Source organism: Tigriopus californicus, chromosome 10, assembly GCF_007210705.1.
Source record: "Tigriopus californicus strain San Diego chromosome 10, Tcal_SD_v2.1, whole genome shotgun sequence".
Lineage (NCBI taxonomy): Eukaryota > Metazoa > Arthropoda > Copepoda > Harpacticoida > Harpacticidae > Tigriopus > Tigriopus californicus.
In genome coordinates this window covers 1,675,610-1,690,499 of record NC_081449.1, presented here as the reverse complement: position 1 = coordinate 1,690,499, position 14,890 = coordinate 1,675,610, and the positions used below count along the sequence as shown (strand labels likewise).

The following is a 14,890-nucleotide window of genomic DNA, read 5'->3' as shown; positions in this document are numbered from 1 at the left end:
AAAATCAAAATATAATAAAAATACTTGTTTGTATTGACCCACAGCTCCCTAATAGGAAGTTACAAGGTGGTAATTTACGAACGAGTTACTGAAGTCCTTTAAAAGGTAGGGGAATGGTCTCAAAAATCCATGCCGTAGGACAATTCTTTTCACACTAGTGACCCATGACTAGGCTCGCCAGAGGATTCACGGGGCGTTAATGTTATTATACAGTCTAGTTGAGTAGCATGGTCAAACATGTATTTTGAAGGACCGACTAAAAGAAAGATTACTAGTTGCAGTACCACGTCTTAGAAATCGACCGGGCAAAAACAGAGGTGAGGCAATTTCAGATACCTGCTTTTTTGTGTCTTTGCGTTTCCACGACAACCCTCAAAAAAGAAAATTCTAGAACACCTCTGGATCAACCCACCTCGCTGTGTCAATCACTCATCGGTACCACGCAGGAGAGTGTAGCTCTCTACGTGTTTCATGCTATGCGTTTATTGAATTATTGATATCCTTCTCACATAAGGAGGTAATGTTCAGGTAATCTTGGGACTGCTACCTGACGTACACCCGGAAAGCAACAGATTTCGAATAAAGTACGAGGCATTAAGTGCACGACCATGAATCCAACTAGTGTTCTCTTTTTGGCTGGCGTTTTGATCTTAGGATCTTTGGACTTGTGTAAGTAGTAATCCTTTTATATGGAATTTCTATTCTGAATTAATCATATCTACTTACTCAGCCCATGGGAATCTTTCGTGTTACACGGGTATTTCCAAGGCCAGGGTTGAGAACAAGTGCGACGATCCTCAGATTGTCAATTGTATCACAAGAACAACCAGTAAGTTGCACATTTGGACCCTAACTCTGAATGACAATTTCAATTTTTGGTCAAACATTGGCGTTTGTAACACAACATTTAAATCATCTAGAATAAAGATCTAAAGTTTGATTGGAAGAAATAATTAGAGAACTACAACGCCTGATTTAGTATTGCTTCTTAAGCGTTATTTTGCAGTAATTCTCGCACTTCCGGTTTGATATTGACGACGTAACTTGACTGGATATCTTGAAATAGGCACAATGATATTTCAGAACTGCCATAAATGGTGACAAATTGGCTCTAAAAAAGTTTTGTGCATCAATCAGTACATCTATATAATCTCTTAACCCATATTCTTTATCCTCAAGCTTGATTATGAATGGCTTAAACAATAAACAATAATCTTTATTGTTAGTTGGCATACAGCAAATGCATTTAAAACAGGACACCCCTTTTCTATCGGAAGTATGTGAGTGGGTTTTTTTTTCACTTGAAGAGACGATTCATGAAAACCTAGAATTTTCAACCTTTTCCCGAGGATTCGGCGGACTTCCATTCAAAAGTACGAATTGCTAATATTGTTCATTTTCAAAAACGAAATCTATGCCAACCCTTTGTAATATTTCTTTAAAACATACTCATAAATCATTATACCAAGGTGGACGTCTCACTGATCATCACAGGCTCTTATCATCAATGTCAATTGCACAGAATCTCGGACAAGTCAAACGATGATCAATATCCTCAAAGAGCCATTCTCGGCTTTGATCTTTAATTTATCCTTTTCCTCAACCCTCATGCAAACCATAAAGCCACACAAATCAATATTTAATCAAGTTGAAAATGTTGACCTGAACTCTTTCAGAAGTGGGAGGGATCACCCAACATGAGTGTGGAAGTCGTCAGCTGAGAGAACCCGGATGTGTCGAAGACACAACTCATACCACTTGCTATTGTGACACCGACTTGTGCAATGGCGTTGTGGGACTTGCAAGTCAGGGCACCATTTTCTTGGTCTGTGGCGTGATGATATTCAATTTGTTCAATGATTTTTGAAAATAAAGAATTAATCTCCCGTTTCACCCACAAACTGCCCATGGAGGCTAGTACGTCAAGATTTAAGTTATTTGAAGGGCCGGTCCAGATGTTCGGACCAGAATGTCGTAGCAGTCACAGATGGCCTTTTGTGACTAATATTCCGGAATCATTGTTGGCCGTGGAAAAACAAAGTCTTGTCAGAACACTTGCGTTTGGTCATTGGGATAGTGTGCCAAGCCGCGAAGTGCTTTGTGCTAAGTGTCCTCAAGTAGAATTTCAGGAAGTTGAAGTATGTGGCGGACCAGAGTCATTTTGACCTTTTCGCTTTTAGCACTTTCTGTTTGGGGTAAGATAAAGGCCACCACCCAGTTATGAGAACGAATCAAATACGATATTCAATATTTAGGCAATGAGGTGAATAATGAAGTGGACGATTCTCCGTCGGTTAACGAGACCCTGGTGGAAAGTCCTGGAATATCTTGCTATAACGGAGTGGGACTATTCAAGTTCAAAACGGAATGCTCCCCTGGAACGACAGCTTGTGCATATGTTAAGACCCGTGAGTTCACAAGGAAGGAATCTTTTCATGAACATACTATTGCGCTGTTCCAATTCGCTTATTTCTGTTTTTTCCTAACTCTACGATGAAAATAAGTTTAGACATGAACATAACAGTAGGTAATTGACTCAGCTTAGCTACTTACTAAATATCTTGAGAGATCAGGAAGTCTTGATTTGAGTATGCTTGAAAAGCCAACGAAGGTAGAGTGAAGCCATCAGTGACGAGACCTCTCTGTTTTATTTGCAGCCATCTCTTGGAGCTACATCTGTGGGGGGAATGAGACCATGGATGGTTGCTATAACGTGACCCATGTGGACGTGAAGGTGTCAGATTCTGGTCGATTTGAAACGTGCTATTGTACAACAGGGGACAATTGCAACCCAGCTATTCATTATGGACCCAATTGGCACTTATTCTTTGTACTAGTTGGATTAATATGCCTCAAGTCTTTTTTCTTGTAATTCATCTCTTCTTCAAGTTTATAATAAAACCTGGTTCTAATGACTATTATATGCTGGTAATGAACTACCTAATTACAATTGATACTCGAGAATGCCATGACGAGCGATTGATGATAAGCTCTCAAGCACTTTTCCTGTTGGCTCAAGGTTCTCGAAGGTCATAGGGCCTAAGGGTGGGGTGTTCGTATTTTCAATTTTTCATAAAGATTAGGACATTCAGTCAACAATGAGAGAAAGCCCGTGATTGATATCAATACGTGCCGACCAGTCGTTGACCATTTGTGTTCGTAACTATTAGCTACACGAAATTCATTGCTAGACAACGAAATGAAGGTGCACAGCCAAACAAAAAGAAGCCAAATTCACTCAAAAGTTTGTACCTTATGGAGATGGTAAAGGACTACCCTGATCCTTGTCATGACTAGGATCAGGTTTCATTTTCATGAAAAGTGAAGAAAAAAAAACAAAAGAATGATGATTTTTCTTCATCAAGTGAAAGCACTCCATTTTTTAGCTTATAATATTAAAGCAAATTTAATTCAGCATAACTTAGTTTAAACTGAAGTCACAGGTAAACCCAAAGAAGTCTCGCATAAATCCATTAATCGAAAGTGAAACCATTTTTGCGGGATCTTCGGACTCGAGTCTTTCAATCGTAAAGAGAGCTTTACAGAAAACTTCGAATTCAGAGAAATCTCTCGGGTTCGCTATTTGTCATACTCGTTATTCGATATATTGGGCATTCTAAACTCGGATCTTTCTATGCAAGGTCACATCAAGTCAGACTGGCGAAAAGCCAAACCTTGACTTTTCTGTCCACTGAGTTCGATCTAGAAGCTTCACGATGAGAAAGGCACATTGGTTTCGAACTAAATAGTTTGAAGGCCACCTATTCCAGCCTCATTTAGAATCTTCTTTTCCCATCCTCAAGTGCCCTGAACTCTGTCAATCATGAAAGGAACTGGAATCTTGCCCTTGATCGCTTTTGTCGCTCTTACCGGTTCACGGTTCGCAGGTATTGTATATAAATAGGTAGTAAAGTCGTCCCAATTACATGCCGTATACGGGGCCTTGTCAGTAAATCAGTATTTGTATGCAATTGCCAACTTATCATCTTTCGCGGGCAAGTAAGTACGGGCAATGAGCTCACAATGAAGCTTTAAGGCAAGCAATGAAAGATGGCAAACCTCATCAAGGAGATATATAGCATCAAAATTGAAATAGTATGAGGCATTGCCCTGTTGGATTGTACTCAAACAAAGATTTGGTTCAAGTGTTTAAAAGGTATTGAGTAACTGATGAGTCAAAGGTCTCGCAAATACAAGCTTATGAGTGTCAGCAGGTTGCATTTACAGTGGAAAGATATTCTATCTGTACGGTAAAATGTGCCTTTTTCCAAGTTCTTTAATTTTTTATAGATTACTGCTTTCAACTTATTGCAATGCCCATCCTTCCACTGATATCGTCCGTACGTAACTTACAATATGATAGTTGAAAACTTGAGCAAAATAAAACGAAGGATAAATGCATTGGTGGACGAGACGTGGTGTAGTGGTTAGCTTCCTTATTTTTACTTATACGAGAGAAGTCCCCGGTTCGAATCTCCTCCCCAGCCTTTCTCAAGGTAACTTTTGAGCGCTAACCCTGCCCACAGATGGAGAACCAAAACTGATACGGACACGACACTACCTATCGGAAAAAAGTATAAGGCCGATGTGATGGCTGGCTTCGCTGGCCGGGCGAGGCTCATCCCTCCGACCCTAGCACCCAAATACAAATTCATAACTAGACTCGTTTGTTGTACCCGAGCATCATGTTATAAAACTTGAAGATTTAACGGGACTTTATCAATCATTGTTTTTCTAATCCAACAGAGAGCGCAAATGTGACCTCTTGCTACAAAGGCGTTGGTTTGCTGAAGAAAACCAGTTCGTGCGATGCAGGTACCATGAGTTGTGCCACAGTTGACACCCGTAAGTGTTCCACTTCCTTTTGGATGCCGTGCCCGTATTAACTTATTATCCATTCATTTAGCCGTGGCCAACACATACTTCTGCGGTCCTGATACCAACAAGACCGGTTGCATGGATGTCAACTATGCTGAAGTGGCCAACGCATTCAACCTTAGTACCACCTTCAAAACTTGCTATTGCTCCACGAGCGATTGTAACAGTTTTGGGATGAACATTCAACCAACCGGTCTCATCATCCCGTTGGGGTTCATTTTGACTTTGGTTGGGATTAATGTCAAATGAAAAGATGGTTGAGAAATGAAATAAAACAGCTTTCCTCTGATTGGTCTATCCATGGCTTATTCAACAATTCAATCATGTTTTTAGTCGCTGAACCAATTAATCATTTGAGTCTTGGAGCTCATTAGCTAGAGATTGGTCAGATACTTTATAAGATCTACCTGAAGCTCAAGCTTAGCATGCTTATCTCTAAGCGTTTAAGCATCAATGATGAATTTGAGCATAAGTGCACCCTTATGTATAAGAGGCAATGCATTGGCAGTATCATTTCATCTCGTGTGTTAGAGGCTTTATTATTTGCATTGTTCTAAAATCTCAAATTTCCTTCATCTAATGAGCATTATTACTTATTAACTAAGCTTAAAATACAATCTTGTGACGAAATATTGAAAGGCCTATGGCCAAGATTTGGATCATCCCAACGGACTTGTGCCTCATGGAAAAGGCAGAGTTGCATTGGTCTATTGAACAATAGCACACGTGGACATCTCGTCCGTGATGGACATCCTCATGGCAAGCAGGATCGACGTCCCAACTTTCACCCTTTTGGATCATTCGCTCCTTCAGCGCTTCTTGTTCCATTAGTTCCTCGTATTCCTAAAGAAATGGTAATGTGCAAAACAAAGGGGTGATCAACTGTTCCAAACGATTATTCGTACTTACAGGAACTGACATCTTCTCGCATTTCCGCCTAATCTGATCGCCCATGTCACCTCCATACATCTTCACACAAACGTAGTGCCTGTCTTCGGGGCAATTGACCACTTTTTGAGATCGCCTTTGGGAATTGTTCCCTAATCCGACATAACAGGTCAAACCCGAGACTGAAATGACATTCAAATATAAAGAGACGAAATTTCTGTGTTAGGGGGGTTATATTAGGTTTAGTTGGTTACCTTGTGCCAAGGAGGACACGCCCAAAACGAGCAACGTGAATTGAGTCCAGTGTTCCATCTTTGGCAATGTTTTGGTTATTCGTCCTTGGAGCCAGAAAGGTTGCTCAGGGCTGCTCGGTCGTGGAAAATGGCTCCTTTTTGAAACGGCGACAAATCAGTATGATCTCCCAAAAAGGGAATCCTGCTCTGTTCCATAGCATCTATGTCAAAGCCATGTTCAGCCAATCTATCCTCGATGTTCCCTTTCTTCTTGAAAGCCTTGAAGCGCCCTCTTTTGGTCTATCGAAGAAAACTCCCACTGAACTATATTGAGGGCTGAGTGAATTTATTTTCGCTTCAAGGATATCCAGCTATGTACTTTCGGGGACATATTTATAAAAAAAAAATAAAGAAACTACTCGGAAATAAAATACCGTACAGTTAGAGATTGGTTGTTGCAAGGTCCAAAAAAATATGCTGTGGCGATCAGCTCATGGTTTATGGAATGGTTTATCTGACTAGATAGAAGTATTGGCTCGGACTCGTCAAAAAATACATAATCTTCTTTTCTTTTAATTTCGTCAAAAACCGAACTATATTCCGTTATAAAATGACCATGTAAAAAAGTAGCCCTTGAATGATGATTTGATTAGCTTTTTCAGAATATTAAAAACCAGGATGAGTCTTTTTGTTTGATTTGAGTCCAGTAAAGGACTCGGCGAGTTCAGTGAAAAGTCAGAAAATAAAAGGACTCGCTCAGCACCAACACGTCCATTAATGATTTCGTAGACTAGTATGTATAATGATTGCAGGTATCATTTCCCACCTGAAATGTGCAGGAACCAAAGGGTGAATTGTGCTAGGTTACTATTGTTGCCCTTTGCGCTTCCTTTTTTCACACATGAAACAACTTGGTGAGTTTTGAAGGGTTTCGTTACAGAGCACAGCTACACGTTGGTGGACAGAAGGCTACATCAAAATAGTTGGACCAACGTTTTCAGATGTCAATAACAACATTTAACAGTAACCTGAAGACGGTTCTTTCACCGTTAAGAAGGGATGTTCATAGGGCAACTAAGATTGTAACAATCACGGACGAAACTGCAAGAGAAAGGGCAAAAAATACCAATAAATAACATCTGGCCGTGTGTTTACACAATTTGAATTTAAAAGCTGAGATGTACTCTGGAAAGGTTGTGCGAAACGCGATGTAATCAAGCCGTTCAAAAGTTAGGGGAAGAACAATCAAAATCATTCAGTTTTTTAGTCCCCAAGCGATGAAAAATGTAAAAAAAGAAACGAACAAAAAAAAAAAGGTTAAAAATGGGAAAATAATAAAAATACATGAATATACGTTTAGTGACAATGAGATCCATTACGGGATGGATCTCTTTATAGAGAAGTATTTTCTCAAACCCAGCCTCACTTTTGGCATGGATATGTTTTTCATGGTTTGCTGTCTTGTTGTTGTTGTTGTTGTTGTTGTTGTTGTTGTTGTTGTTGTTGTTGTTGTTGTTGTATATTCAGCGACTCGCAGGGATAAAAAGGGGACAGAGCAAAATAAAAAGAATGTTGAAATTAATGCGAGATCCCTAGGTCTTCCCATCAACCGAAAGGTTTGTTTTAGTGAGGAGACCTGTTGACTAGTGATGACTGTCTCTAGTGATGGCAGACTTCATCTTTGTCCTTGGTGTTGGCACAAGATCTTCCCAATCATCTCATGGTGCAGGGTCATTACTCTTTTGGGGCTCATCATCTTCTACGTCCGCTCTTTGTCTGGCTGGACTATTCCGTTGGCAAGAAAAGCAATCATTGTAAGCGCAATTGGTTGAGTATGAGGCTGCATTACTTCCTTCAAATATAAGGTCCATCTCTTCAATGATTTGGGAGAAGTATGAACTGGAATCCTGTTCTCTGTCAAATAGCTATTCCACGTATTGAGGAGCGCAAATAATGGAAGACGTTGTTACCAAGTTGATCGAACAAGTGGCAAATTGTACCGAATCAAACCTCCCCTAGATGCTTTGTAAGAAAATTAGTTTATGATTGCAGGTACTGCGTCTCCCAGGCAATTGAACATGAATTTTAGCCTCTTTACTTTGACTATATGTTGTGCCTTAAGAATTTGTTGTAGTTGCCAAGTTGCAGCAGGTACATATTAGTCCCATTTTTGAAAACTTGGATAGAGTTCCCTCTTTTTCCTCGCTCTTGTATGCAAAGTTATTAGGCCAAGCTCTTTCAAGCTATCTTGATAGGCGCCCGATAGGCCACTCACCTTTTTAGTTTTTTAGTATGTCTCTGGATCTTTTCGACAGCTTCGATATCGTCATCTAACCGTTGGTTGCATGCTTGTACAACGAGTTCTTAGTGGGTCCTCATAAAGTTTCGATAAAGATCTAGACAACCAGCCTTGATCTCAAAGAAAATGACTTTTTCATTTGTTCAAGGACACAGTCAGCTTACCTGGCCATATATTGCCAATTTGCGCAGGTGGTTCAATCGCACATGTCGATTGGCATGTTTTGAACAGCCCAGAGTCCAAGTTTGAGACGGAAGGGGTGAATCTTAGATTGAGAAAAGGTCGTACTTTACTATATAAGTTGGAAGTCTCCTGATTTAAAATCAAAGATTCGCTTTAAAGAAGCGGGTTCTGGTGATAGGTGTAGTAAAAAAAAGGAGTGAAAGAGGTCCCCAGCTCGATTCTCGGCGCCGACCTGTCTCCAAAGGAAACATCCAGGCGTTAATCACCAAGCTCGTCCAAATAATGCAAATAGAATTGTCAAAAAAGCAATTACAAATGCAACAAAAAGGGCAAAGAAATATGTAATTTACCGATATATCCAGTTCAATTCACTGTTTTTAAAAGAGTCAGTAGCAAAATAATGAAAGAATAAAATGCCAAGGAAAGCTACAATTCAAATGCATGTCAAAAAAGGTGAGCAAACTTTTTCTATCAGCAGACTACCCTACATAAGGACTATAGCGGGCCTTATTCATTGCTTAAAGTGCGCCACGCAGCCTAGGCAAAGAAATTTAAGCATGGTAGGTTACTACATAAACCTTTCATACTGTATTTGTGTGCTTTGAACAAAAGCAGCTTGCATCACGGCAAAATATACAAGTAAGCATAATATAGGTATGGGGATATAAATCTTTCTTTTACAAGATGATTTGGCCATGACTGCAAAAATTGAAGTATTTGGAGCAATTAGTGTTTGAAAACTGATCAGACGTCATCTTGAATGGTTGCGTTGTCCAAAAGGCAAGGTAATCACGCCACTTTGGAAAACGGTCATTTGAAACATAAAAAAGCAAGTATCATGAAATGGTAGAAGGCATCTTTTTAAAAATCATTATTTTCATGCTTTCCAGAAAAAGGAGTAAAATCAAACTGGAAGAGGCATGGTGGATTGCTAAATAAACTATTTGTGCATGCCATGAAAGCGATATCTTTTCCGGACATTATGTGACCCGGGTCACTAATTACAAACAAGATCTTGATAGAATTAACCAAAAAACAACACAAACGCATTATAATTCCGTAAATAGAAATCGCCCCAATCGGCCCTTTATTTGGTAGAGGCTAACTTAAAAAGTGCCCTCTGAAGTGCAGAACGTAAATCATATTTCGCGCAGCGCAAGGGGTCTATAGGGGACCTGAAATATTGCAAAATCCGGATTTGTGCCCAAATGGTATGAATGTAATCAATACAACTTCAGTTTCCGGCAAATATATCAAAAGTACGTATTTAAGAGTACATACTCTCGCTTTCTTTCAAAAAATGTCAACGTCATTAAATGATAAAACAATTGTAGCGCTGTTTTTGCTCCGAAAACTGACTTGGCTATTTTGTGTTTGAAGTATCGGGATGTCCCAATTTGGGGGTATTGAGTGTGCTTCATTTTTGATGTAAAATGCGAGTCGTCACATTCAATCGGGAAAAATGCTCTTAAATGAGATCACCTTTGGGACCAGCAAATAGTACTTTATAATAGTAGTTAATTCATGCAGAAACTTTCAGTCTTAGCTAATTACTAATAGGGGGACAATGATACGTGGAATATTTGAATTTGAGATACAGGGGGAACATCCGGCCTCGTCGGCATCCTGACTAGAGAGGTGCGAGGTCTGACAGGGGTTTTGCCACTGCATTGACGGTCCGCCTGGTGGGTGCATCCCTCAGTGCAGGAGTTGTTTCCGCAAGTTGATTGCATGGGCAGCAAAGGTGTTGCCTGAGGTGAGCGGATTTCGGATGATCGCCTTGCCCAGGATATTCCTCTCGCCGTCACATCCATCGTTGCTGTGGAACGCCTTCCAGGTCTCTACTGCAATAGCGCCAACAGCAAGACTGTTTATTGAAAGGAGAATGTATTACTGAAATGCATGAAGCTACAAGTAGGACTTCGTTTTTATGTTTCTTGAAATGCACATTTGCCTTTGAGTTTGGTTCGATGGTAGTTTTTGCTTCATTTTGCGTCCTCAAGTTATCGAGATGGAGAGCAAAACATCACTCCAGTGTGACTACATAGATTGCTAGCTTCCTCAGGATGGGGTTGATTTGACCTAAGAAGAAGCTAGTCGTCAACGTCCATCTTGCTAATTAGATTCCGCACCAATCAATCAATGTTCATCTTTTCTTCTTATTTGAGAGTCGCTTGGAATGGTTTTCAGGACTTGTTAATGACTTGGGACTTGTCTCCTACTTTCTTAAACAAAAGCATACTTCTCAATGTTCATTGATGGTCCTATTTACTCACGCATATTCTGAAATTTCTGAAAGATCAGTGAAAAGCTAAAAGCAAAATTCAATCTTTTTTGCCTTACCTCCATTGGGTTACCTTGTGCATGCCTTGTGAGAACAATCCAGATCATTATGAAACACCCGGTAGATGGCGCAGCCATAAAAACTGCAATAGTAAAATTTTACATTGTTTCATAGTTACTCTAGTTTTTAATGTTTGAGGATGGCCTAGCTGCAGTTCAAAAGATCATTTCTACCCTTCTTCCTATTCGCTTCAATGGTCATCCCTAGGTCTCGGGAAACATATTCTCTTTGAGGGCCAAATAATCATTAAAAATCTTTTTTGAAAGCACGAAATATTTTTTTTATAAGTCAATTCTAACTTCGAAGTTTGCTTCTTTTCAGTTCTTGCTCTTCATTGATTTAAAATAATTACAACTCTAGGTGCAGGTCATTTCCAAATCCAAATCTTATTCCTTGAATAGTTTTGAAAAGGCATTCAATAAGTCAAATTCGAAAAGGTATTGGAAAACCAGAATAAGTTATTCCAAAGGCTTGAGAAGCGAATCATTCAAATATCTTTTTATTTTGAATGATTTGTTCATTTTTGAACAACGGGTGAAGCTTGGTGGGTCCTAGAGTGACGTGAAAGGAAGCTCAAGTTACCAAGGTGGTCAAACAGCAAGAGGGCTCAGCAGCGACTCTTATGGGCATCGCTTACAAGGCCAGGATAAGGAAAATTGTATGAGTGAATATTTCAAGTTCCTGCCACTGATTTACCACCCTTGAAGCTCCTGCAGTCGGACAACACACTGCCAATACGGATCATTTATAGTCATATGAACTAAAGTTGTGGAAGAAATCTGTCATTTGTGTTTATTTTTCCAACACACTTTCATAAATTGAGATTTCCCTTCACCGCTTGGCATGTGTCGTGCGAAGCGGAAACTTTCTCCGAATGACGAGGATTTTACATTCAACGGCGCTTTCGTCCTCGTGAAAAGCTGCTTTTTTCTTTCTTGCCGAGCTTCTTCCTCCTCTTCAGCGAGTGAGTGGCTTTACTTTTCTTGATGCTCTTGCCAACATTTCAGCTATAGGTCAAGTGATATTGTGTCTCTTTGGCTTGGAACAGGAACGTGGTGGAGCGTACGTAATACTCAGACCGGACGGAAAAGTGACATTTGCCTCAAAGTTTCTTTTATCGATATCCTGGTTTCTCAACCTGAGACGAAAGTCAATTTCGATCAAAGGTTCGATCCCTTCCGGAATTCATTAGAGAGTTCGGCTCATTTCCTCTGAAGACTTCAGACATAAATTTTGTTCCTTGATCAGCTGATTCGCGTGCAGGAAGTGCTCTTAACATGATGGGGGATTGGAATTAAGAGTTTCGGAACGCCAGTGCCGGCAACCAAAAGAAAAGGTGCAACACCCATCATGGCGGAGAGACCACCCCATCCGAGTGTGAATAGTCCGTACGGATTCGTTCCATTTGGCGGACAGAACGTCTCGCCTTATGGACCCATGTTCTTCGCTGCTGCTCCTTCACAGAGCATGCCCAACATTCCTGGAATGATGATGATGCCACGTTTTCCAAATCCAGGGCCAGACTGTGGAATACTCAGTCCTCAGCCTGGTCCTCACCCTGGTCCTCAACCAGGGAATCGACCAATGTTTATGAGCTTCTATCCTGCTCACCCGTTCATGGGTCCATCAGCAAATCCTCAAGCCAATCCTCAAGCCAATGCTAATGCTCAATTGCCTCATCAAGCTTTCAATCCCATGTATCCACCCATGTTTTTTGGATATCCTTCGCCGTATGGAGCAAATGCAATGGATATGAACCACTATCCAATGATGTCCATGGGTCCTCCCGATGTGATTGTGTCAGAAGATATGCAAGCCAATACTCACATGCTACCCATGGACCAAAGTCAAAATCAGGTCCAACAACCGGATGTTGTTCAAGCCTCTCAAGATCCAACTTACATGAACGATTCTGACGTCCACCACAGTATCGCATCCACTTACGAAAACAACCAGCCTACCTATGCCAATGAATTGGTTCCCGAGGCGTCTACAAAGGAAGCACCCTCGTATATGAACAACGTCCTCCCTAGAGGCGTGTCCGTTCCTCCAGTCTTCAACGACGAGTCTTCATCGAGTCCCATCCCACCGCCAAGAAGTCGGAGAGGGAGCCAACTGTCTTTGAATAAATCCACTCATTCATTGAATATGATGGGCCTTGAAGAGAGCGTAAGAAATCTTAAGGAGACCATGCAGCTGCTTAAAGATCGACATCCTGTTCATCGATCCAAAGAACCACCTAAACGCCCGCCAAGGCGAAAGGATAGGCTGAAAAGAGCAGCCACATTCGCCACCCTGCCCAGAAACTTTAAAGCCCACGAGTTGGACGACATCACCGAAGACTTTCAACCGATCGAAAATGACGATAAAGGCTGCAGTCCAAAAGTGCCAATGCCTGGGACAACGATACCCCAGCTAACACAACCACGCAAAGCTTCCCCAGTCCTTGTTGAGAGACCAATAGTATCTCAACCAGGCTCTCCCGAGGGTCTTGGCATTTCCGCACCCACATTGCCATGTGTTCCAATGCCTGGATCAAGCCCTGACGAAGGGCGGACTCCACCTTTGCCAATCTTGGGGCCAATAGTAGAGCCTCAAGCACCAAGTTTTGGTCGACCACCTCCGACCATAAACTTACCACCTCCGCCAAGTATTCCAATACCGGAGCCACCTGAAGGTCACAATCCTACAATTCCTATGCCAGGGTCGTCCCGATCCTCTAGCCGATTATCCCCTTTTAGCCAACAAGTGGCAGCTATAACCTCGTATACCGATGAGATAGACATTGTTCGACCGCCGATCCCAATCATTTTGACCAGCACTCTGACAATCGAGCGCGACACAGGTGAAACCAGAATATCAGAAGTAGCTTCACCGGCTCCAGCACATCAAGTTGAAATCTTCTTGGCTCCTGAAGTGGACCATGATTACGAAGATCTCGAGCTTGATTTTGAAGTGGCGAACAAGAACAGAGCCAGCAACGCAGGAAGTGGAAGTGAGACAGAGTATGAAGATATTGACAATCACGATGACGATGACGATCCTCAACCTATGAATGGGCCACGAGAAGTGGAGGTTGGGAAATTGACCCCAGACGAACAAGATCGAGCCAGCTCAAATAACTCCAATTTGAACCCCGATTACATGGGAGGGGAGAGGGAAGGCTCGGTTCGATCTGGAACGTCCAGCAATTCAATAACAAAGACCAGGAAAGAGCTTTTGGCGGGAATTAGAGAAATGGATCAGACCATACAAAACCTCAAGATTGGGATCGTCAAAATCTATGAAGACGTCTTTCCTAAGGCTGTGTATGCAATTCCGGCGAAGAAGGCTCTCTTCTCACGAGCCAAGTCCGAGGGACCATTAATTGCCGATAATCCAGATTACGAATCGGTGGACTTTAATCCTGATTTACAAGAGGTCAAGGTCTTGCAAATTGGGCGATCTTGTCATGAATTGACGAATCTTGACTTAACTAGTGAGCCAAGACGGGTCTGTCCTGAGATCGAGCAAGTTGAAGACCAAAGTGAGCAGAGCGAAGAAAAATTAAACTTAAGCAGCGAAGAGGACGACAAAGAAGATGAAAATTCGCCCCCACTTAACAATCCTGATCCCAGCAAATCGTTTAGACAAGCCTTTTATGGTATCAAATCAGACACTGATGACGACGAAGCAATACTTTCGGATCTACCCACACTTGAGGAGGTGACCGACGAGGAAAATACTCTTCTTGTTCCCGGAACCCAAGACATCGACGCCAAGCATGATAACGACATTCCAGACAACGTTAGTGATACTGGAACTGAGACCCTGGATGTGACTCTTGAGATCCTTGGTGACAATGAAGCCAACGAGATAGATGACCACATATATGACGACGAAAATGATGACGAGACCATAGCAGAATTCCTTGATCCCCCAAATGAAGCACTTAGTCCGCAAATTGAGGACAGAGCCTATAATTGGGAAGAGATCCTTGACAATGTTTCGGGCCAAACCAAGCCTCTCATGCTTCAAGAGCGACTCAAGTAATGCATTTTCCCCTCAATTGACTCTTGCGATAAA

At 41.4% G+C, this 14,890-nt stretch overlaps 3 protein-coding genes and 1 long non-coding RNA gene across 6 annotated transcripts in view; 3 read left to right on the top strand and 1 right to left on the bottom strand.

Annotated features, from left to right (window-relative positions):
- Positions 1 to 411: 411 nt before the first annotated feature.
- LOC131888203 (uncharacterized) lies at positions 412 to 2,921 on the top strand. Its single transcript, XR_009374085.1, has 5 exons — positions 412 to 669; positions 731 to 829; positions 1,677 to 2,195; positions 2,256 to 2,408; positions 2,658 to 2,921. It is a non-coding gene; the product is annotated as an uncharacterized LOC131888203 (long non-coding RNA).
- An 804-nt stretch (positions 2,922 to 3,725) lies between these two features.
- On the top strand, positions 3,726 to 5,167 carry LOC131888186 (uncharacterized). Its single transcript, XM_059236979.1, has 3 exons — positions 3,726 to 3,887; positions 4,747 to 4,845; positions 4,907 to 5,167. Exons 1-3 carry the CDS (start codon positions 3,824 to 3,826, stop codon positions 5,125 to 5,127), a joined length of 384 nt encoding a protein of 127 aa, XP_059092962.1. The 5' UTR covers positions 3,726 to 3,823; the 3' UTR covers positions 5,128 to 5,167.
- A 214-nt stretch (positions 5,168 to 5,381) lies between these two features.
- Positions 5,382 to 6,239, bottom strand: LOC131888185 (uncharacterized). Its single transcript, XM_059236978.1, has 3 exons — positions 6,021 to 6,239; positions 5,788 to 5,948; positions 5,382 to 5,721 (listed from the first exon to the last, which is right to left on the bottom strand). The coding sequence occupies exons 1-3, from the start codon at positions 6,076 to 6,078 to the stop codon at positions 5,485 to 5,487; spliced, it is 456 nt and encodes a 151-aa protein (XP_059092961.1). The 5' UTR covers positions 6,079 to 6,239; the 3' UTR covers positions 5,382 to 5,484.
- A 5,623-nt stretch (positions 6,240 to 11,862) lies between these two features.
- LOC131888343 (uncharacterized) overlaps positions 11,863 to 14,890 on the top strand; it is a 20,726-nt gene continuing 17,698 nt past the window's right edge. For 2 of the 3 annotated variants that reach the window (XM_059237184.1, XM_059237183.1), the window contains exon 1: positions 11,864 to 14,853. In XM_059237184.1, the coding sequence (XP_059093167.1) occupies positions 12,176 to 14,853 (2,678 nt within the window). In that variant the 5' untranslated portion in view covers positions 11,864 to 12,175. Of the gene's footprint in view, positions 14,854 to 14,890 lie in introns of all 3 variants that reach the window. The other variant, XM_059237182.1, reaches the window with a different exon arrangement.